The sequence below is a fragment of the Thermobia domestica genome, chromosome 4 (assembly GCF_964235325.1).
Source record: "Thermobia domestica chromosome 4, izTheDome1.hap1.1, whole genome shotgun sequence".
In the NCBI taxonomy this organism is placed as follows: Eukaryota; Metazoa; Arthropoda; class Insecta; order Zygentoma; family Lepismatidae; genus Thermobia; species Thermobia domestica.
Window position 1 is genome coordinate 219,165,552 of NC_137457.1, and position 25,538 is coordinate 219,191,089.

Sequence of the window (25,538 nt, forward strand, 5' to 3'; positions counted from 1 at the left end):
TTTAGCAGGGCTAAACGTGATTTGTCAAAATTACTTTTCTCACAAAAAGTTGTAATACCTTGGGTAAAGTAATGGAATAATGTAGAGAAAATATTGTATGAAAGTAAAACCAGCTTTAGCAAGAAATGGGTTGCATAAACATCTAAGCGAAAATATGTAGATATTCGTAACCCTTATAAACGCAAATTCATTCATTCATAAATGTACGTTCCGTCTGATCCTCTTTACTGATTTAAAGGAGGTCTTATTATGTAGCCTTCAATGGCACACTTTAATATCTTGCAATTTATATGTTTTTTGAAATCTTTTCAAAAATAATTCCATGCCAAGTTTTGAGTTATGAAAGTACGAGTTTAGATTGAGGCAGCGCTTACAACCAACCCTTACAATGAGGAACTTCAAAACTTGAAAATTGACTTAGGGGAGGGATATAGAATTAACCAAAGATTTGATAAAAGCGAGTCTTCTTGAACTGAAGGAAGCAGAACAAGAACCAAGTAATATACACTTACATGAATGACAGGTCAGATCTATTTTTGGGAGAGGGGGAGTTTCTGGATAAGTATTTGCCTCTTTGCACCATCCCAGAGCGAATTTAAAATTATAGATTGATACTTTAAGTCTCTGGGGGCGTGGTGGCTCAGTGATAGAGCGTTCACCTCCGGTGCTTGGGGGGTCTGGTTCGATCCCAGCTCGCGGACTTTGTGGTGGACAAACACCGTACTCGTGGGTTTTCTCGGGGTTCTCCCGTTTCCTCCCACTTTCTTCATTCCACCATTTCATTCATTTCTCATAATCACTGTCTCCTTTAGCCTAACCGGCATAATCGTGGGACGTAAAACGTAAGGATTTTCTTTAAGTCTCTGTAAGTTATATAGTGGAAGTTTGTCTGCCGCATTAGATGACAGCAGAAAAGAACAGAACGAGCAATAGTATTCGTCGCATCGTTCATGAATTAGTGAAGGTATGTAAGTAGATGTAGAAAGGATGTATACTAGTGATCTTAAGAATTACTAATTTTCGTACCTTAGTCATTAACAGTCGCTTGAATCTCTGTAAATACCAATAATTGATAACGTTTTAACTTTTCGAAAAGAAAGTTATTTGATGTTATATTGTATTTTATTTTATTAAAGGTTCAAGTGTACCAGTTGAGGATTACAAAGAAGAATCAGACACTGAAGAAGTTGAAATACCTCAACCTGTGAAGGAATGGAGCGTGGGTGAAAAGTGTCTGGCTATTTGGAGTGAAGATGGACAGTAAGTTGTATTTATTGTTTCAATTAGATGAGGAGACAATGAACCCCTTAAAAACTTGTAGAATATATCAGGGCTCATAGCGAGTCACTTTTTTTTTTTTTTTTTTTAACTAAAAGTTACTTTTTTTCAAGTTGGTCACTAAAAGTTACTTTTTTGGGAGGTAAAGTGACTTTTTCGTGTGATTTTATGTTTTGCATTGGCAGTTTTCTAAGAAAAATACTATAAAAATAAATGGAAAAAGGCAGAAACTTGTTACTCATCACTCTTCTGAAAGCTTCAGTACTTGCTGCCACATGTGAAACAGTCAGTTTTATTCTCACTTCAGCTTTTATTCTTTCTAAAGCACAGTGGATGGTTGGTGGATGCTTAAGCTCTCAAGGTGGGGTTGAGAACCCTTCTGTGTCTATTCTTTCTTCTACCATAATAGTCTTGTAGTTTTCTCACGTAATAGTTAACGCTCCGCTCAACGTTGTGTGTGTTTGTGTGGTTCATCATGTTCGTCTTGTGTTATGCTTCTTGTTCATGTGTCATGTTCTTCTTAAGAGTAGGTGATGAATTTGAATATTTCATGGCTTTGAGAACTCTCAATGCTAAGTTAAGTATAATGTCTGGGATGAAGAAATTCGGAAATAGGACAGAACTGGTTCCACTTACTCAGAAGTTTCTTACATCTGCTAAGTCTGCTTACCGTAACTACAAAGCATACTTAGAAAACCTAAGAAAGGAGGAAGCTCAAAAAGAAGAAGTAAAGAAGAAAAGATGAGTCAATTTAGTCAGTTTAGAATCAATATCTGAGTTTAAATTTTGTGAGTTTCTGTGTTTGCGTCTTTACGCAACGCTGTGGTTACGGAACCTACTATTAATGTGGGATCCAAACCACTACGTCAAATTAAATCCGGTGCCGGTGACAGTTGACGAACCATCTGCAAGATTTATACTCATAATATACGTCGATTTCCACCATATTATCTCACCTTCAAGCTAGTTGGATTATAGGACAATCCCACCGGCCAAAGCAGTAATAGCTGCTATTTTGGAAGAACATGTAAGGTAAATTTAGGGGTGCGACATGTACCAAAGATGACGGGTACTTTTGGTTTGTAGCATAGCAAAATAAACCTGAATCAAATTCTAGTAATAAATGAAGCATACCTATGTTTAAGTTCCGAAAGACGTTTAGCCAACTTCAATCCCAAGCAGTAGGAGTAAGTCTTAAGCTTCAAGAAAAAAACATACTTTGTTTCATGATCTAGGCCCTAGTTTTTAAATGAGCATGGCTCCAAATTCGATCGAAACATAACTACCGTTTGTGACAGTGATTACAATTGCTGCTGATTCATTATATTGACTAGTAGGAAAATTAAAAGCATCACAGATTAAGACACGCCCCCTTTCTGCCCGAATTTAAGGAAAGTTTACGTCATAAGAAGTATGGACCAAATCTACGGTGACGGCTTTTGTTGCATGTTTTTGCAGTGATGAAATACCATAAATACGTCAAAGAAATAGAAAGTTCCACAATAAGAAAGAACGTAGGTATTTGTTCTGGAATTAAAAATTTCGACGTCAGTAGCCTAATATTTAGATAATTTCTTGCTGAATGTTAGGGGTCACGGTGAGCAACTCAGACAGAAATTTAGAAAAGGGGTGCCGGGAAAATGGTACTATATTCGGAAAGCTGATAAAACGAGTTAAAGTGTCAACTTCTGCATCCAGACATAACCCTGTAGCATTTGTCATGCAAAAGGGGAAGGTACAGTGAACCACATCACAGCAACTCGTTAGTTGCAGAAATTTCGTACAGGTTGTAAAATGTCGAAGATCACCCAAGGTCCACCTGCCCTAGGGTAACAGATTCTGAAGTCATAGGACACGGCACTGAAGAAAATCCGTCCAGCAGCACACGACGATTGTCAAATCAACTCGGATGAGACGATTTTTTCTTTCTTCGAAATCCGAATGTGCAAAAGCAGTGGTTGAGCAAGAGCTAACTGAGTTCTTACATAACGGTTGTATCATCAATGTTTTTATTCCGAAGAGTTGGAGCGGGTGTATGCTGCACTATGCCAAAAATATCCTGTTGGTGTATCAAAAGGTGCCCACTTCAAAACAATAACTCAGAATCACACTCGGTTCGAAAACCATAATCAGAAAAGTAGGAACTTGTTGGCATTGATCTGATGCCACAAATGATATAGATCTTTCCCTTCAAATTACTACCTGTTTTGGTCAGTGGCACACTTCCTAAAACCACGATGTTTCACTCAGCAGCAGGAGGTGTAAGCAGCAGTGATTAACTTTTTTGCCTCTAAGAGCAAGACGTGGTATTAAACTTGGAAACAAGGAACTGGCAGAAGATGGTTGTAAATAGTCCAGCACGAGGGGTTATACTTTGAACGTTAACATGCTTTCATTGTGCTGTAATAAATACAAGTATATTGTGTACCAAAATATTACAGGATTTATGACTAATCCTTGTCCATCATATATCTTCAGTTGGAAATTATTGCAGTACATATTTTGTTTCCTTTTATTTGACTTGTATGTCTAAATTTAACTAGAATAACGGCAACAAAAGTTCAGTATTTACCAAGCATTCAAAATAACATTCTACACTCAAACGTTCCAACAGTGATTTTCCACTTTCCTCAGTATATATCTTTAATAATTAAGAAGAAAAAGAAAGAAAAGAGAAATTTAACGTTGCTTTGAGAAATATACTATTAATAACTTTTTACGAACAATGATTATGATCACTGAAGCAATGCGCGTAATATCCTTTTCTTGTAATCTGTTCCCTTTAATAAAATATTATTCTTAAGTGTGTCTTGTTCTACTTCTTGCTGCCTTCTCATTAGCAGTATTCAAAATTCAAGTGAAAATAATGCCGATAAATAACACATCTGTAATGCCACATCTCGCTAATCTAGTTGCTACATACACGGACGACACAGCCCACTTTGTCGCCATCATTGGCTGATCTTCACAACCTCCTTGAACGTCTGGGACACAGGCAAATAAAATTCAGCGCATCCAAAACAACCATTGTACAGTATACAAAGCGATGCCAACATTTCGACGCCATCTTTCGCTTTCAAGATGAAGACATTGCGGTCGAGACCGTTGCAAACTATCTCGGCGTACAATTGGATTGGCACCTCTTTCTCCATGATTGTACTCGGTCGCTGCCTTCAAGGTCAATTTTTACTTTTTAGTACCATTCTTACGGAATTCTGTCCTCACCACATAAACCAAGTTACACGTCCATACTACCATAGTACGCGCCATCCTTCTGTATGCATTCACTACCCTGTATCCATTACAAATGATATAAAGCCGCATCACAAGACGTAGTTTTGGTCGCTCACTGACACCAGAATCACCCAACTTCACGAAGACCTATACTCCCTTACCTTATACAGCTACGCACAGACTCTCACAGCAGCCTTTTGGATTCGGCTTCGAACCTCTAGCAACCCCACAGTAAGCACCATTTCCAAAGCCCACCCACTCATAATGTTCATATAATGCCTCTACCACCCGAATGTTACAAACGAACTGTGCTTCACATAACACCACTATTATAAGTTCCTCCCCAATGCAGTGAACAAACATTTGCAGTGCTTCCATCGAAAGAATCACATTTTAACGAACAGTGAAGTTGAATCATGCCATAGAATTCATGAAAACACTGTAGTTGAGTCTTTTTAATTTGAAATCCAAAGGGACACGAAAAAAGATCGAATTATCCAAAATTCGAAACATGCATAAAAATCATTTGAAATAACTAAAATCAAGCGAACAAAACTAGTCTAACTACGTGAAATAATAATGTGCACTAGACTTTGTCTTTAAGGGAGTATATATATATATATTGCAATACATTACCACGAACAAACAAGCGACGTTTACTTGCACATATTTTAAGGCACACGTACCATGGAAAATGCACTAAACTACAGTGCCATGTAGACAGAATTATCACATAAAACCACATACACGAGTAAAAGTCTTAATTATCTGCTCGCATTAAAAAAAAAAAAAAAAAAATCTTTATTTGCTTTAATTTGATTGCTTTTACATGATCAACAAAATTTTCAACATCATTTATTTCGTGAAATACGTCAGTTACAACATTTGGTATACATTCAATAAAACTTCTTAAATTTTCAACCATTTCGAAAACTTCACATGAGTTTGGCACATGCTCTTTTTTTTTACTTTATCGTCCATTTCATTTTCATCTTTATCATCATCAAAGGATTGTGTTTTTTGTATCATTCTTCCCTACGGTTGCCTCTGGATACTGAAAACCAATTGAAATTGGATCCTTTTGTTTGCAATCTCTCCAATACTAAAAATTTTTGTACTGTGTTCTGCGAAATACCCAAACAGGAGGTTCAAAAGTTCGATTTACCCAATATTTTTACCATTGTTTTCAATACCGTTTTCAAGCGGAGCAAATTTTTGCTCGAATTATTTAAATTCGAATTAATGAGAGTTCGCTGTAAATTACAAACGAACTGCGTTTCAGATGACAGTACAACCATTATCTCAAGAGTGCAATGAACAAAGGGTGACTGCTGCTATCAAAAGAACTACAGAATAACGAACAGTGAACATGATTGTAACTACAATTTTCTGGAATGAGTTTTACGAAATATTTTCACTTTTCAAGAAGCAGTTGCGGAATTGTCCCCCCACAATTAGGAATGCTTCCCAATGCAGTATTAATACACGGGATGCGAAAATGATCGCACAAGCTCAAGACAGTGACGGTGCTGTTCAAAGGACAAATAGTACGTTCACACACACACAAGAACCAACAAAAATCCGTAAACAATGATGATGGCAATGGGCTTTAAAATAAATCATAATACTTTTTCAAATCATTATTCATTCTCAAGCCTTGACCCTTTCCACAATACTAAATTCTTAATCGCAATTTACATTAGAACTATTTTCCTAAACGAAACAAATTTATTGTGGGAACTTTTTAAGTGATTCATAACCATACAAATCACTACTCCATTCTACACTAATTATTCCTTAACTCTATTTTAACTTGTGTTTCTTTAGTAAAAATTATAAATTTCTTAGCTATTATGAATAAAAATTGATGTGTAACAAACATCAAGTGAAAATACTCAAACTTTTCTCCATAAAAGTTGAACACTATCATATTGTTTGTGTTTCAGCTTGAATTCAATTGTAGAACGCTTTGGTAAGTACTGAACTTCTGTTATCATTAGATCTGCATCCTGTCAGTTTATGTAATTTGATAAAGGTCCTTTTTTCTCTTTCACAAAAATTGGTTGCACGAGATTTCGTCATATTATATGCTGTTTGAAATATGGTGATTTCTCAGTTCGAACCTTCGGATATATTTCATCTTCCAGTATCACACTCAGATATTTTAGACCCCAATTAATTAAAGTCACTTATACTGGTATTCTGAAAACAATAGGTAGTTTTTCCGTTGTTCATGAACAACTATAAAGTATTCAAAATAAAATAAAGAAAAATCACTTTCTCAATTTAAATAAATAGGGTCCGAATTTATATGCATTAAGAAACCTGAAAATATGCACTATAAATAAAATAATACGAACTCAGGAAGCAGCTTATTCATTTCAGATTTACCCGTCTGCAAAATGGAATTCCGTACACTACTACCGGTAGAAGTTTTCAAGGTTTTCTAAGGTCTAACATCGCCTATTGTCTGCTAGAGTAAGTCATTATGGTCATAAACTACTTTTCAATATCAACTAACGTTATTCGATATATATTTGTATAATGACACAGAAACTTTGGAATCTTCATTTGATAAAAATTTATTGATCTCACATATGTATTGATTGATTGACTCGATTTTTGATTGGTGCTAAGTACTTTATCCAACTTCTCTATTTTTTTTTTTTTTTTTCCTTTCGCCTAGGGCAGAACTTAAAACAGTTGTTTTCTTAACATATTCGAGTAACTTTTAAAGAAGTGTACCTTGAGTTTCTTGAGTTTCAACAGTCGTCGAAAATTGTACATGAATGAAATAAAATCTCCACGGTAGAAAAGACCATTCCCATTACTGACAGGGTGTGAAAACTACTTTCCTGATTCAGGACGTTAAAAGACTATTAAAAATTGATTCATAACTTCAAATTATCAATGAGAAAATTAACTCCGAATTGTTTGGTCTCCGTTCTCAATTTTCACATGCTTTCTCGCGTTACTCGTAATCATACGTTACTTACATATGTAACACCCAGATTATCAATTATGCAACGTTCCTTATACTTCAGGTTGGTATCATTGTATAAATATAATAATCTATTGTCAGATGTTGACATTTTTGACTCGGAAAATCATTTTCAAAACAAGTTAAAGTCTCTAAATATGGTACATATTATATATATATATATATTTGGTCTAGGAATTAATTCGTGCGGTTGGTACGCACACATTGAAGCTGTAGTACAAACACAAAATACATAAATACCTTAAGAAAAATATTGTCCATCGCTAGCCACCACTTTCGCCCATCTGTCAGGCAATGTACGGATTCCGTGGCGAAAGAAGTCCTCATCCTTGGAAGCGATCAAGTCAGAGACCCATGTTTCGATATCTTCTGAAGAAGTAAACCGCTGTCCAATGAAATCGTTGTTCATGCAATCGAACAAGTAGTAGTCCGAAGGAGCAACGTCTGGTGAATACGGCGGATGGGGTAAAACTTCCCATCCGACATTTTCTAAATAGGTTTTGACCGGTTTTGCGACATGTGGGCGAGCGTTATCATGTTGAACAATAAGTTTATCATGTCTGTTCTCCCATTCTGGTCGTGTTCTGGCCAGAGCTTGCTTCAAACGCATTAATTGTCGTCGATAACGTTCTCCATTCATAGTTTCACCCGGTTGTAGCAGCTCATAGTACACCACACCTTTCATATCCCACCATATGCACAGCATAACCTTTGCACAGTGAATATCTCGTTTTGGTTGTGATGGACCTGGTTCACCTGGTTTCACCCAGGCCTTTTTTCGTTTAGGGTTCTCGTAATGGATCCACTTCTCATCACCCGTAATAATTCGATGCAGAAACCCCTTTCTGCTCTGTCGTTGAAGCAGCAGTTCGCAAATGGTTTTTCGTCTTTCAACGTCTCTGTCTTTCAATTCATGTGGAACCCAATGTGACATCTTTTGAATCATTCCCATGGCTTTCAAGCGTTTGGAGACTGTTGTTTGATCAACGCCTAATGCTGCTGCAAGTTGTTCCTGCGTTTGACACGAATCCTGCTCGAGCAATGCTGTCAATTCTTCGTCTTGAAATTTTTTTGGCTGTCCAGCTCGCTCTTGGTCTGCCAAGCCGAAATCACCACTTCTAAACTGTGCAAACCACTTCTGACACGTTCACTCAGCTAGAGCATGGTCACCATACACTTCCACCAAAATACGATGACTTTCAGTCGCACTTTTCTGCATGTTAAAGTAATGCAGCAGGACACCCCGCAAAAACACTTTATCAGGCACAAATTGCGCCATGTTCACTTAACTACAAACTGGTGTTGTTGCTTTAATCCACTGCCCTATACTACGAACGATACGCGATGACAGGGGTTTGCAACACATGTGTGGATACACGGAACTGTGGGACGCTCCGTTCGTTGCGCCATCTCTTGTCCACCCGCACGGAATTAATTCCTAGACCAAATATATATATATATATATATATATATATATATATATATATATATATATATATATAATTTTTTATTTCTTTTTATTTTTAAAATTTTTCTTCTTTCTTTTTTGTCATTCCTTATATATACGTTGTTACATTGTTTCAGTGTAAAACGGACACTGATCTGCATCTGAAACGTATATAAATAAATAAATGTATACGCAGAAATGTGCGAATTAACTATGCACAAACCTGTAAAGTATGCATTTCCATATACGTTTTTAAAAAATCTAGGCTCTATTAATGGGCAATAATTGAAATTATATTGGGAAGAAAAGTAATACGTATTTAAAAGTTGTTGTGCGCTTTTACATCTGCAGATTTTTTTTTACATGTAAATGAAGACAACATATTTAAAATTAGAACTGCAGAAGCGATACCCATTCAGTATTTCTGAAGGTTCTAAAAAAAATTGAAAAATTGCTTTAAAACCAACAACTACTACTTAACATTTAATCATCTGTGAACTAAAATGAGTATCAAACTTCGGTGTTACTATATAATTTGCATTCTGTTGTATCAAGTAATTTCGAGAAAGAAAGAAAAAAGAACGGTAAACGCACTCATATATACTCCATCTAATATCTAATGTACTTTTGATTGTACTGTTTCGACGTTCTGTAATACGTTTCTCAGCAGATCGGGCAGCTAACTGGTAGGTGCCTTCCATTTCAACTCAGGCGAAAGAAAGAAAGAAAGAAAAAAAAAAAAAAAAAAGAAAATGTACCATCACCATCTCAGATATTGTTGAAACCTTTTTTATAGCAACTAGACATGTTTTTAAGAGACCCAAATTTTTTTGTTTTGTTGAAAAATATTTTCCCGCCAAGTAATGGGCCATCAAAGACGGGAAGTACAATTTATGAATTGTAAAATGACATGGAAAATGGTCAACTTCGGATCCCCACCATTCAGCTATGAAGACAGGTAGAGTTATAATTCTTGTTGTGGTATGTATATAAGGATATAAATAAACTATATTTTATTATAGTTTGGTTTGCGTATGCGTATCTTTTTGTACATAAATTAACAAGCGAACGTCAGTTTATCTAAAAAGTCGAAGTTTGCGAATTTATTTCGAGCACTTCCGGTTCGAATTTTAAAATTCTGTTTTCACGATTGGTAAGACCTAGTTACCCGATTTCCGAAAAAAAAAAAAATGTATCGCTTCTATGTGCAAACGTTTTGTCGCAAAAAAAATTGGAGAAATTGTAAAATTTTCAAAAATCGCCATTTTTGGGCGCCATTTTCTCGAAAACACCATCTTCTAAAATTCTGAAATTTTGTCAGATGGTTCAACTTTACATGAATAGTAAACACCAAATACCATTCTCGACCAATACTTCATGAATTAACTACAGCCTTTTGAAGTTAGCGAAGTTTCATTAACTTTGATGTCACAATTAGCAACACTGAAAATAATAAAAATGCAATGATTTCATGATGTTTGTGGTTCACATTAATTAAATGAAGAATAAAAGGTTATCCTGACTGGTTTTTATTATTTTGATCAAAAAGGCTCTCTGAAATAGTAAAATGAGCCTTCCCCCTTCTTCGTTTTTTTTTTTTTTTTTTTTTTTTTTTTTTTTTTTTTTTTTACATGGACCAATTATTTGCTTGCTTGGTGTCGCCTTCGCTAATAGCATGTAACCGTGCAGATGCAGGTACACTCACAACTCGTCCAGAGGTGGATCCAGGGAGGCGATCGCCCTCCTAGAGTTTGGAGCTCTTAAAAGTAGCTCTAAGTATCAGTATAACCTCCCCCCCCCCTCCCCAGAAGTCCGTCTTGAAAATGAAATGAAATGAAATCTTTGAGTTTTACGTCCCACGGTTATGCCGGTTAGGCTAAAGGAGACGGTGATTATGAGAAATGAATGAAACGGTGGAATGAAGAAAGTGGGAGGAAACGGGAGAACCCCGAGAAAACCCACGCACACGGTGTTTGTCCACCACAGAAGTCCGTCTTGAATCTGCCCTACGTAGCACATTGTCGAAAATCAAAAAAACACTTCACTTTTGTTATTCTCTTCTGGAAACCTATATCCTGCTGAAAGCTCATGTGGAAGCATGAACAGCACTTCAACTTTACGTAATTCATGATTTATTCATAATTCTGCTACGCACCACTGATTATCATACATATATGCAAGAGGAGTGGGGGGCGGAACCCCCAAAGCTGATGTGGGCCCCCTAGTGTATTTATGAATATACAATATTTGGCATAATTTGAATGCAGTTTGTCTTAAAATCCTCATATATATATACCTTCTGCATCTGAATTCCCCGCCGCGGTGGCTCAGTGGTATAGAGCGTCCCACCCTTAGATTGCAGTACAGGAGTAAATGGCAATGCTTTTCCTTATGTCCATTGTTGCCAAACTTAGCCTGAATTTTAGAAATAGTTTATTTTACTAGGTATGAATAAATTATTGTAGAACATTGTATTCTCTATCAAATAATCTGTTTTTCTCACATCAAGAAGAATTTTCAAGTGTTGAAATAAATTGAAAGAGAGAAATCTTGCTAATGGCAAATTCTAACGTCGCGTTAAATATATCACGTCATAAGTTCGGAACTCTAAGAGATACAACGATGAAACTTATACAGCTATTAATACCATATTTGGTGCAAATGTTGGAAAAGTTTGCATCCAAAAAAAAAAAAAAAAAAACTTTTTGAATTTTAAAATAAAAAATAAAATGTAAGAGAAAGTGCATATACTATTCCAATGCAATATCTAAAAAGTTGACTAGTGAGAAACTTTTTTATTTTTCAGGTTAGATGGGGGTGCAAAGCGAGAAAAATATTGAGAAAAGATTGAAATTATTTTTAAAACAATTCGCAGGTCAATATCTTTCTTTATTTAGGTTTTATGACGTTTAGTGTTAAGCATCAACTTTCCAAAGCGAGCGCATCTGACCAGAAGAAAAGCAGTGATAAATCTTGCCGATGATATTTTCCTTATAATGTTTGTTTTAAAGTTACTGATGTAGAGTATTGTGCTATAACGATGAGTGTTTACTGTTGATGGTATGCGAGCACGATTCTACTGCTTAACGGAACCAACCATATTCGCAAAATCGAATCCTGGACCTCACCTACGATAAACATTGCGTCAACTCCACTCAATCTTACGTTCCACTACTAACTTCGCTCGTTTTCCTTGAGTTGCACACACACACACACACATATATATATATATATATATCCATTAATCCATTAATAATAATAAGTCTCCTCATTCCTGGTGATAAAAAGTTATTAGTTTTGTAATTGATTCATTTATAGTAGTCCTTGATGCTGTTTCAGATGCTGACAATTTTGACAATAAAAGTTGGTTTCGTTTGCAATTCCACTTCTCTTATTTACTTTGAATATACATATAAAAATGACAAAAGCGTTCATAACAAATAACTTTATGAGCTCACAAAGCAGAATGAAAGGCCTCTTTATTCTCCCCCCCCCCCTCATGCTTCTTTAGGAAGCAGGGTTTGATAATTCTGTTTGGTTTTGTTTCCTCGCCCAACGATCTGGCTGTCACTATACGTGATTTAAAGTCACAACTTGCGCGTTTGTTTAGAACGGACATAATGGAATTTCTTTTCATTCCTTTTCTGTTTCCAGACTGATAGAGGTGTCAGAAGTGAGTATAGAAACTAGGGAGGTTCAGTTTCTATTCACTATTGCATTTGTCATAATCATCATCATCATATTTTATTGGCAGGCCACTTGCTGCAACTCAGAAGCTTCCACGATCCACGGTCTTCGGTTAACCTCTTCGTCTTCACTTATGATTTTTCTATTTTGATATCGTCCAGTAGTCTCTTTTCGTCCCCTCCCTCCTTTTTCTGCCACCATACCCTCTAGCACGTCCTTCATGATACAGTCTTAAAACATGGGAAGAAGCCGCCTTCACAATATACTTATGATGTAACTTGTTTGACAAATGGAATTGGATTAGCGGATATTTTGCTTACACAGACGAATGAGCGTTCTCGTACGTCACATTTTCTCGTCACTTATCACTATTACCCTACTCCAGTTTTCACTCTTATTCAACTTCAGTAGCAGTATCTTACCCATTGCTATTCCTTAGTTTGCCGCACAATCGGTACAGGAAATTTGTGTGTAGAACTGTTTAGCCTGCCATTTATTTCAATCATATGTTTTCTATTCGTTTCCTATGTTCTCTCGATTTCGTATTGCTTCCATCAAAATTTTATTGCAACGATTTATAAACCATCATAAAAAAAAAAAAAAAAAACCTTCTAACACACAATTGTTAGACTGTTATTTCGTACCCTCTAATTCGCCGTTCTAAATGAATTTGCGCGATTGGAATGACAAAAGAGTTGAAAATATATGAATTTAAGGATTTATTTACAGACTTGTCACTCTTTCTGTCTTTCTTGTTCTTTCTTCGAAATAAAACATACGGCGGAAGAAATGTGGCAATAGCGCGCTCCATTTACTCTGTACTGCAATCTAAGAGTGGGACGCTCTATAGAGCGTTCACCTCTGGTGCTAGGGGTCTCGGGTTCAAACCCTGCTCCCGCCAAGTAAACTTTGTGGTGGACAAACACCGTGTGCGTGGGTTTTCTCGGGGTTCTCCCACTTTCTTCATTCCACCATTTCATTCATTACTCATCATCACCGTCTCCTTTAGCCTAACCGGCATAACCGTGGGACGTAAAACTCAAAAATTTCATTCCATTTGAATTCCCCGCCACCTCCCCCCCCCCTAATTTACAGAGAAATCGGCTGCTTTGCGCATATGTATGTAACAAAAGTTCCTTTTTGCAGATTTCTTAAATCTACACTTCGAATTGCAGAAGCTCGATTTTGGGGGAAGCATGAAGTTAGTTTATGGTGACCCGTTACTGCCATAAAAACTTCGCCATTTTCCGAAAGCCAAAGGTGACTTCGTTGAATACCAGTTACCGGTCTCATAGTTTCCCATTCTTGCTTTTCTTTCTTCCGAAAGTTGTCGAATTCAGTTCCAATCAACAGAACGAGAGTAATGTCCGGAGTTTGTACTTGTACTATACTCACGAATTCTTCTGCGATTTTAATACTGTGTATCTGTTTTTGTCTAAGGTTATGCCACGTTGACACATTATTTACAAACCCCCTTCCCCCGCGCTCAATACCGTCGCAGAGACCCTAGCATGGCCAGTTTCACTGCAAAACCACTGCTTTATCGGACCTATCTGCATCTCGAACATCTGAAAGCGATTTTTAAAGTGGGATGCAGCACCATCAGAAATCACTGACACGGTTTGGTAGTATTTTTAGTAGTTTTTCTTCGAGTATTTTTAGAGTCTTGTCTGTTGCTATGAGTACATGAGCCGAATCGTGTGTTTTATCATCGCTTATTACAACAAAACTATCAGTTGTTCCATATTCCGGTGATAACTCTGAATTTCACTTTGTAGAATAACAGTCCAGTTTTCAACGAAGTCTACATGAAGTAAAATAGAATTTCTATATTGAAATTTTATACGATGCTTTTCGGTAGCAATTAATTCTCTTTGGATTTTCTTGATGTAGTCATGAATTACAATTCCTCCAGTTAAACCAGCAATGTACGATACGAAAACAGAACGTGGCACAATTTTTTTTACGAGATCATTGTTTTCCCATATGGCGTACGTAACACTTTCATTTTCAACAGGATCAATAATTAGACTCCACACTTATTCCTTCCACTCCAGGACATTCACCACATTCTTGAAGACAGCTGTCATTTTCTACGGATCATACTACTAAAGGAAATAGGTCACTCATGGCAGCTTCAATACAGGTTGCACCTTTGATTTGGTGCAACGCAGTAGCAGCTAACTTAAAATTTGCACAATATACACACACACTTCCCTTGCAGGTTGCAGACTGACCCACTTTAGTCGAATACTATAAAATTCCGAGTGACCCATTCTTATGCTGGGATTGTTCTGTTTAAAAAGTACGTAAATTTCTTTGATGGGGCGCGTAAGAAAATGTTTCGATTTTTTTTTTTAAGTTTTTGTCTTTTTTCGATCACTGTAATGACATCGCACTTAATTGAGACTGTCTGGAGCATTCCAAATCATCACTGAGGTAATAGTTCAGGCTTTTTATAGATCATCAGAATTTATTGGAAGGCCATTTTAAGTAAACTTAAAATTTGTGTGTTTCGCAATCGTAATTTCCATCTCAGATTACTTCGGTTTAAGAAAACGGACGAGTAGGGGAAGGCTCATTTTCCTATTCCAGAGAGCTTTTTTGATCAAAATAATAAAAATCAGTCAGGAAAACCTTTTATTCTTCATTTAATGAATGTGAACCACAAACATCATCAAATCATTGCACTTTTATTGTTTCCAGTGTTGCTAACTGTGACATTAAAGTTAACGAAACTTCAAATGCTGTAGTTAATTCATGAAGTATTGGTCGAGAATGGTATTTGGTGTGTTTATTATTCATGCAAAGTTGAACCATCTGACAAAATTTCAGAATTTTAAAAGATGGTGTTTTCGAGAAAATGGCTCCCAAAAATGGCGATTTTTGAAAATTTTACAATTTCTCCAATTTTTTTGCGACAAAACGTTTGCACACAGAAGCGACACTTTTTTTTCGGAAAGCGGGTAACTAGGTCTTACCAACCGTGAAAATAGAATTTTAAAATTCGAACCGGAAGTGCTCGAAAAAATTCGCAAACTTCGACTTTTCAGATAAACTGACGTTCATTTGTTAATTTATGTACAAAAAGATACGCATGTGCAAACCAAACTATAATAAAATATAGTTTATTTATATTCCTATGTACATACCACAAGAATTATAACTCTACCTGTCTCCATAGCTGAATGGTGAGGCTCCGAAATTGACGATTTTCCATCTGTTCTACACTTCATAAATTGTACTCCCCGTCTTTGATGGCCCATTACTTGGCGGGAAAATATTTTTGGACAAAACAAAAAAATATGGGTTTCTTAAAAACATGTCTAGTTGCTATAAAAAAAAGTTTCAACAATATCTGAGATGGTGATTGTACAGGCTCTGCCTGAATTGAGATGGAAGGCACCGGTAATCCATCTCACTTTTCAAAATTTCCTCTTGCACTGCTTTGCTAATACGAAATGTACATTCCTTGCACATTATCATACGGGGGTTACGGTAGCTTAGTGGTAGAGGACTTGCCTCTGGTGCGTAGGGTCCGTGGTTCTATCCTCGGTCAAGTAAGTTTGTGGTGAACAACATTGTGTCCGCGGGTTTTCTCGGGTACTCTCGTTTCCTCCTACTTTTTCATTCTACCAATTCTTACATCATCGTCTCCTTAGCCTAAAGGTCATAATCGTGGGACATTAAACTGAAATATTTCATCTCATTTATTGCACATTATCACATTTTCGTGTTTTGAAATTTATATTGCTGTGTAAAATATATACAGAAAATTTTTATGAAGACTTACGTAGTTTTGTGCTAGTTTGTAGAAATTTTGCTTACTTTTCTCGAATATTTTGTAAGGATGCTGTTTTAATGTTAAATTTATATTAACATTAATTATACATTAAACTTCAATGAGTACACACTTCTTCAATTTGCTGCAATGTTATTCAAAACAAATAATTTTTTTACATTATACAGTAAAATGCAACAAAATAGTACAAAAGGTAATTCTGAGAAGTGAAATGAATTGCTAGTGAGTTGACCAATCTGCTGAAGGTGTCGGGGATTACCGAAACATGACAGTAAATATTAGTACATTAAATATTAGACGCATTAAATAAAAGAGCAAATTTACAACTTACGAATATTTCTGAATTCAAGACTTGATTTTTTGCCACAATTTCGTGTCCAAAAATGTGAGGTCACCTTGCTTTCGTGACATATGATTTGGAGTTGTTCTTTACCGAACAGAAACAGAATCCCCTTCCCTTAAGCTCTACATTCTTCCTTGTTTAACGCTTTAGCCGTAAACGTTTGCAGATTCAGTGGACCCTTCGTGTAAGGGAGTCCTGTATCTGATTTGATCTGATTTTTAGTCGTTTTATAGTAAGGTTTAAAATAATCCTTTGTTTAAAAAAATCGGAGTAGCCTTTTATTCAGAAATATACGGTATTATAAACATACGTCAGTCTATATCCTTAATTACGAAAGAATTTGTTTGTATTTTATTATGTTGTAAGAGCTAAATAAACGAATGTGTACATTCTTTCTTTGCAGATACTATGAAGCAGTAATTGATGAAATCACAGAAACAGGAGAAGTATCGGTTACCTTCGAGAGTTATAAAAATGCAGACGTAACGACGTTAGCTCTTCTGAGAGAACGGCCACCAGAAGAGAATAAGAAGAGAACAGCGGACGAAGCAGATGTCGGAGAAAGTAAATCTAAGTGAGTAAATACTCGTTTGTATCAGGGATTGTATTTCTTTGTCCGTGTGAAGTATCTTTCTCTAATCCAGAGTTTTCTTCATACGAACATCAGTGTTAATTGTACCTCTTCGTAGGCAAGTGTCTAAGAAGCGTACTACCTTGGATTCTATTCCTGTTGTTGGGGCATAAAACTTCTGATAAAAACCTGAGAGAAATAGGATTTTGCGTTACGTACCAGGTCCTATCTTTCTTAAGTATAAACGTTCTTACATTGTATTCGAGGATTTAAAAAAAAGTCTTTTAAATCATTTGAATTCTCTTTGGTAGGGTTGACTGGTTTAAACCAGCTGTTTTTTTTAAGGTTTAAATCAAAGAACAAAAAATGTTCGTAAAAGTGTGTGTTCGTAAAATCTTGATGAATACACATTTGTGGGTTATCACGTGTCACTTCCGCATATTATTCGTATTATATTCAGACCTAAATTTCCCATTCATTACTCAAAAAGACTATGTTACAAAAGCAAATTTTTTTTATGTTTATGAATGTTTATTTTGTGATTTATTTTATAATTTATTATTGTTGTTATGCAATTTCAATCAAAGAAACATTCTAAATATTGTTTCCTTTTAATAATGTTTACTATTGATAAAATACATAAAAATACCATACTTTTTTTGGGGGGGGGGGGTCATACAAACCCCACGAGGGGCATTTACTGAAATCAGAAGTATCTTCGGTATCTATTTATGTATAAATGGGTCAGAGCCAAAGTGGACTCAAATAATTCTTTATTCATTTTTCTTACTGATATGCAAATTAAGTCCTTTTATTTCTTTAACTTGGACTAATAAAAGTCGTAGTGAACTAACTTGGATTAAATTAGTTCTTCTGTACTCTTCAGTATTTTGAAATTGTCCATATGTAATTCTGTATAATGATTTCACTTGTAAAACTGTTTATCCATTTGTGCTTCTCAAATTACTCTTGACAATTAGACAATTATATTAAAAGTATGTAAAGACCAGTACAGCGTATCGGAAGTCCTTCGTGAGTGAGTCGACAGACGTATCGCATTTGTGGCCAATTAGTCTCTGTTTCGAATTCGAATGGAGGACAATTTTTTCGGATGTAAGTCGAGAAACGGTTTGGACTCCGTTTTAAGCTTATGTAACACCTTCCAGCATAACCCGGTTGCTGCATAATAACACCAAGGTGAAACAAACTTATTTCTGTCCATATGTGATATAAATACATAGAGCAAATTATTTAAACAAAAAAAAAAAAAAAAAAAATTAAACCACAAAAAAAGTTTTTTTTTTCCTCAATAAAAACCATGGTTTTTGCCAACCCTACTCTTTGGCATATTTTTCTAGTCTTCTATTCGCAGCTGTACTGGAGACATATTGCCAGGCCCCAACTTCATGTGGAACCCTTTATCAGAGAAAAAGTAAATGAAATTTTCATATTACAAATAGTGCAGATGTGATAAGGGGTCCTTATACTATGGATTGGAGTTTCTTTCAGTCAATAATAATAATAATGAAAAATAGAACCATTAGTCTATCTATATATGAAAGAGTAAATCTATGAACTCATTCATCAAGAGATCTCCGAAACTATTAGGCGCAAAATATGAAATTCTGTATTAATGTACTCCTTGCATCTTACGTTGTGGGTAAGTCAATGTTTTGCGAAATACAGTCCAGAAGAGAGTTTTAGGGGCACTTGAAAGTTTTTTTCTGACGTTCTGCGGATCTCCAGAACTATTTTGTGTAGAACCTTAAAATTTTCTATAATTGCTCTCTTTATATCCTGGGCTCGAGATTAGGTGGAATTTTCCGAGATGAGACTTATAAGAGGAGAGGGGCCGCGGTGGCTTAGTGGTAGAGCGTTCACTTATGGTGCTTGGGGTCCCGGGTTCGATCCCAGCCCCCGCCAAGTGAACTTTGTGGTGAACAAACACCGTGTGCGTGGGTTTTCTCGGGGTTCTCCCGTTTCCTCCCAGTTTCTTCATTCCACCATTTCATTCATTACTCATCATCACCGTCTCCTTTAGCCTAACCGGCATAACCGTGGGACGTAAAACTCAAATATTTCATTCCATTTTATAAGAGGAGAATGGAGATCTTTTTTTGTTCGCCAGATCTCCGAAAGTATTGAGCGAAGAACCATGTAATAGCGTGTGTACTATTCAGTTGTAGGTATTCAATATTGAAGACTATGAGAAACGGAACGCAGGAAGAGGAAGGGATGAAAAATATTGTCCGTAGTAACACGCAGGGGTATATACTCGTTATTGTACTGTACATAAATAAATTATCCGACCTACGATACCTAATGGGGCAGTCATATTTTGGTACCATATAACTGTAAATTAAGAGTAATTGGACGAATAGTTATTGTTAACTTTTACAGCTTAATGAGCTCTAAAGAGTATCATGCTTTATTGTTAAACATTTTCAATATTCGTCCGAATATTCAACTATAAATATTTCACTCCGAATAAATACAAGGTATGTATCGAGTTAATTGGCATGAGCAAACTTAGGCATGCGAGCTCGTATTCACAATCGGTTGTAGGAGGGAATTACAAAATATTGACTGGGGATTTAAAATGCAACGAGTATGATTAAGAAACGAAAGAAAAAGGGTTGTCAGTAATAATGGAAAACGATAAGCGTAAATAAAACCTGGATTTCGGCTCAAGAACCAGAACGTATTTTCTCAGAAAAAAAAATCCCTCCGAACGCGGTTTCGAAACCAGTTTTCCGAAAAAATAGGTTCTTGGCGTGGAATCAATACTAATTTTCTGAGAAAATTAGTTCTGGAACCGAAACCGATGTTGAAGTATATGCAAAATTACAGATAAACAAGAAGTAGGTTTGTAACAACTCCTGTAGGTGGTTCCCTCGAGTTTCAGTTCCACAGTTGCTTAACATCATTTGCAGCTCGTAACGATCTTGAGCTAACGGTGGTTGCAAACAATGATATCGAAAAGTATTTCGGTTATCCTTACTGAACCATAGTTTCCAGTTTCCTCATTAAGAACGCTTATTGAGGCTCCGTTCAAAACTCTTTCCGTTCCGTGATCATGAAAAAACACCCTTTAAAACTTTTTTTTTTTTTTTTTCATGAAATATATTCTCGTACGAAATATACTTATCTTTAACAATCCAGTTTCTAGGAGTTGAGAAGAAAATTAGCTTTACTCATACTCATCTTTTCTTGTGAATTACACTGTTGTTGAAGCCATTTCGTCAAATTACAAAGAAACAATTAGGTTGTATCCATATTTTATTATTTAGAAAATCTATACAAATAAAAATGGAAGTCATTATGTCTGTAAATAATAACTCTTGAACCACCCGACCGATCTCTGTCAAATTCTCAACATAGATGAGATTCGGGCGTGGGATGCTTTCTATCATTCCACTTTGACGGCAACTTAGGGGAGGAAGAGAGATGTTTAGAAATGATCGACAATGACCGATATTAGTGGCGAATTTATAGTTTTCGGGGTCGCTAAGATGGACAGTGACACTTCCGATGCCGTTTAAATCCAAATTCAGCCCTTCATGTCCAAAATGAAACGTATTCTCCCTGTGCGAAGAACGAGTATTCTACTTGTAATCTATAACTAGACGTCATGCATATTGTCTCTGTGCGATCTCGTTTAAGAAGGGGGCCGCAGTGACTCAGTGGTCGAGACTCAGCTTTGGTATTTCGGGTCCCTATTTTCATCCCAGCTCATGCCAAGTTAGTTTTGTGTTTAACAAACACAATGTGTGTGGAGTTTCACGGAGTTCTCCTGTCTTTTCCACTTTTTATATTCAACTATATCATTCATTATTATCATCACCGTCTCTCTCAACCTCGGTGCATACACGTGGGACGTTAAACTGGAAATTTCATTTCATTTCATTTCGAGTTTAAGAAGGATATAAAACTAAGTAACGATACAAAATAAATAAAATCAATTGATAGGAACTACCGTATATTTCTTACTCCTCAAACGTTCCAGAAACGTTAGAGTTAAATCCTTGATTGGATTCAACCGTAAATAAGATGTAAGAAATTTACATGTATATACAGTATAAAATAATGTATTCCTATGTTCAATCAATGAAAATGGGCGCCTCATAAGTATCTTCGCTTTTTTCCGTTCCTTATTCTTGAAATGAAGTTGTAATTTTGTTTTGAAGTTGGCTAGAGAGTTAATTTGTTCGTTTCTTTGTTTCCAGTAAAAGAGTACTGACTATAAATTTTATACTATAAAAATTGTAGCTGAACAGATCAGAATGGTTATTCATTCGGTTACTACAGAAAAAATGAAGTCCTTGAAGTGAGCAAATTAACATTTCAATTAAAAATTGAGCAATTGAGCATGATTCTACGCCAAAAACTCAATTATTTTGGACGAAAATCAGCTGACGTTAAGTTTTCATAGTAGCATTAGAAAGTTAATGAGGGCGATCATATGAGATTGGACCAGGATTCGAATCTGGGTCTCCGGCTTGTTGTGGCTATCCGTTTTCCGCTACGCTACACAATCTGCTCCCTAAAATTTTATATATTCTATCATTCTTGAAGTCGGTGCTTAGCCACACAGACCACTTGGGCTGTATCTATCAGAACTCATTTGTGCCTGGACATCCCAGTATCTATTACAGAACTCCTCTGACCGCTCTGGAACAGTTAATAGAATGTATGACTGTTCAGGTAGCGGGCTGGGTAGCGTAGTAGATAACGCATCGGCACGGTAAGTAGGAGACCTGGGCACAAATTCCGATCCAGTTATGCATTTTTTTTTAAACTTTGTGTATCTTTGAGTTACAGAAATTTATAAGTACCGAAAAATGGTGTTTTAAGTGTTGCAGTAATTTGAAGCAGAACTTTTGTTCTGGTGTTAACACATTTAAGTATAATAGTGGTTTACAGAAGAAACAAGTTAATATATGAGGGTGATTCAGCATGCTCTGTTCCTGACAAAGAAGGAATCTCTACAAAAAAACCTAATCAGTGTTACTTTTCCACCTAGTACCCTGCAACATTAATACACTTTTCCAGTCGGCCTTCTAGGGCTGCAGTCCCAACAGAAAAAAATCTTTCGGTTGGTCCAGAGCCAAGCATCTATAATGTCCATAACCTCAAAATCACTTCGATGAGCCGTGGTGGCTCAGTGGTAGAGCGTTCACCTTTGGTGAATGGGGTCCTTGTTTCGATCCCAGCTCGCGTCAAGTGAGCTTTGTGGTTAATAAACACCGTGTACATGTGTTTTCACGAGATTCTCTCGTTTCCTTCCACTTCCTTCATTCCACCATTTCATTCATTTCTCATCATCACCGTCTTCTTGAGCCCAGCCGGCATAAACGTGAGACGTAAAACTAGGATTTCATTTCATTTCAAAATCACTGCGAAAATATCTACCTCGACGAACATTCTTCAGGTTAGGAAGCAAGTGAAAGTCACTGTGGGCCAGATCTGGAGACTAGAGGTCGTGGAGGGCAAATTCGAAGTCTGACTCATGAATTACAGCCACTAAACTTGGAAGATGTGGCCGTGTGCATTATCGAAATGATACGTTGCACGGTGCTTATCTTTGATGGCAGTACGTAATTTAGCAATTAGGGTTGGAAAATAAACGCTCTGATTGCTTTCCATGGTCGAGCTTATCAATCAAAATAGTATCCTTTTTAACCTCCCTTCTCCAATCCCCCTTTGATGATTGGACCTTGAATTTCTTCGGTGATATGGAGTGGAGATATTTCCATTGATGGGGGCCGCGGTGTCTCAGTGGTAGAGCGTTCACCTCTGGTGCTTGGGGTCCCGGGTTCGATCCCAGCCCCCGCCAAGTGAACTTTGTGGTGGACAAACACCGTGTGCGTGGGTTTTCTCGGGGTTCTCCCGTTTCCTCCCACTTTCTTCATTCCACCATTTTCATTCATTACTCATCATCACCGTCTCCTTTAGCCTACCCGCATAACTGTGGGACGTAAAACTCACAGATTTCATTTCATTTTTCATTTCATATTTCCATTGAATGATTTTGGCGTTTACACTCAAGATCGAAGTAATGAACCCACGTTTCATCAATGATGACAAATCTCCACAAAAACTTTCGTTTGTAAGCCTTGATTATCCATAACAAATTCTGACTTGACGTACAACGTGTCCTCATGTCCATCTGCACAAGTCTGTCGACCACATTTAAATTCACGACACTGTCGTTTCACTGCGATATTATGATGTGCTAGAGTCACCAAGAATTCCCATTGTATCAGCATGGATGCCCTTGAGTGTTAGGCGTTTCTTCATTAAATATTTTACCACTGCCCAGTTTTTCTTTTTTTAAAAAAAAAAAAAATCAGGCTACACTACACAATAGCCTGTAAAGAAAAGAAAAATTGTAAATTCTTTAAATTTTGTAGACATTAGTCCAAACCAGGGGTGGACACACGAGCAGCAAAATTTTCCTCATTCGGACACCGCTGACTTTTCTACCCGCATGTGTGCAATAACTTGGATTGAGCTCATCATTACCAAAAAGTGTGCGTGTAGTCTCTGAGAGTTTCATTGCAGATAGCCAAATACAATGTGTGCTTCTGTCTCACCCCTTCTGCCTAATCTTTGTGTAAGATAAACGATCAAGCAAGCAGTGCATATTCTAACGTATTAACATATGTGTACAATGACTGATGAAGGAGAATCCAACAAAAAGAGCATTTTGGAAACCATACAGGTTTCTCATGCTCAAAGAAAACGTAAACACTGATATTAATAAAAGTAGTTGTCTTTTCTCTCTCTTCTCTCTCTCTACGGTTCACTTGCACTTGCACTATCAAAATTCCAGCATCATAGTCACAACACACACAAACTTAGAGATATGCACAAACTAATGATGATGAAATGGGCAGAGGGTAAAAAGGAAAGAACGAAATATGATTTCTTGAGTGAATATATGTATAACTATTACACAAAATATGATAATGTAAAACACTGTGATTTTGTGCATAATTTATAGACATAATTTCTGATTCTTTATGTAGTAATGTTCCTATATATTAAAAGTTATCGCCAATCTACTATCAGCTTCTAAAAATGTTACCAAGTGATAACACTTTTGTAGACTCAGCAAGTAAAAATAGGGTTGTTTCGTCAATAACCGTAACTCTTCACTGCTAGAACAGTTGAAAGTAATACTGTCATACTAGGATTAGCAACGCTAAATTGAAAACGGAAAAATATGTTAGAGGGCGTAGTTGTGTCATTTGCCCAGACTGCGCATCAGGCAAAAACTGAACACCTAAACCGCCGCTCTCTAGTCTTAAGGGATATATATTATATATAAAATTATAAGTATCTTCTATAAATAGATATGGGTCAGGGCAGAGCATGCTGACCACCCTCGTATTAAAGTGCTAAGTAACCCTTTTAAGTAGCAATCTAAATACAGTTATTATGTTATATGTGGAAATAATTTATAAAAGTACTAACAGAAAAAACACGAGTAAATCGCTTAAGGGTTTTATTTATTCACAGGAAACTTATGTTACAAAAGCAGCGTGAATATTTGAAGAAAAAGAAGCAGCGAAAGCTTCAGCGTTTCAAGCAGCTTGAGGAAGAGAGGGAAACAGAAAAGAATAAATGGCTGGCTTTTAGTCAAAAGGTATGTTCAGAAGTTAGTTGATTAAAGAAATCGAACTATCTTTTACTCACATCTAAAATACCGATTCTATTTCGTGGTTTATGTTAGTGTGTGTAACATACAAAACAGTAGTATTTTACTATGCTGGTGAAAGGATTGTCACATTTACAGGTAAGCTCGCCGATTTTAACTTCAGACAATATGCTAATATGCTCAGAAATTTTAACAGTCATTCAGAAGTCAGAATTTAAAGTAAATGAAATATTTATCAATTTCAGGCTATCTCTTTCTGTACAGTAGCTCATATAATTTTAATGGGAGAACTTCATCAAGAGGTGAGATATATATTCATTCGAGTAGAGGAGGATCAAGATGGAATAATATTTTTAAAAAGTGATTGGTTGGAATGGATTTTAACATCCCTTTCAGCACCGAAACTATATATGATGAGGACCGACCTACTGCTTAACGTGAGATCCGAACCACTTGAACTTCAGTCGGAAATCGGACCCGGATCTCCCACGTCAAAGGTACATACGCTAACC

The 25,538-nt window shown here is 36.4% G+C and overlaps 1 protein-coding gene across 1 annotated transcript in view; it reads left to right on the forward strand.

Annotated features, from left to right (window-relative positions):
• The window catches only part of Spf30 (survival of motor neuron-related-splicing factor 30), a 46,045-nt gene that overhangs the window by 14,643 nt on the left and 5,864 nt on the right, over positions 1 to 25,538 (forward strand). The window contains exons 3-5 of the mRNA XM_081755489.1: positions 1,137 to 1,260; positions 17,196 to 17,366; positions 24,888 to 25,014. Of these exons, the coding sequence (XP_081611615.1) occupies positions 1,137 to 1,260; positions 17,196 to 17,366; positions 24,888 to 25,014 (422 nt within the window). The remainder of the gene's footprint in view (positions 1 to 1,136; positions 1,261 to 17,195; positions 17,367 to 24,887; positions 25,015 to 25,538) is intronic.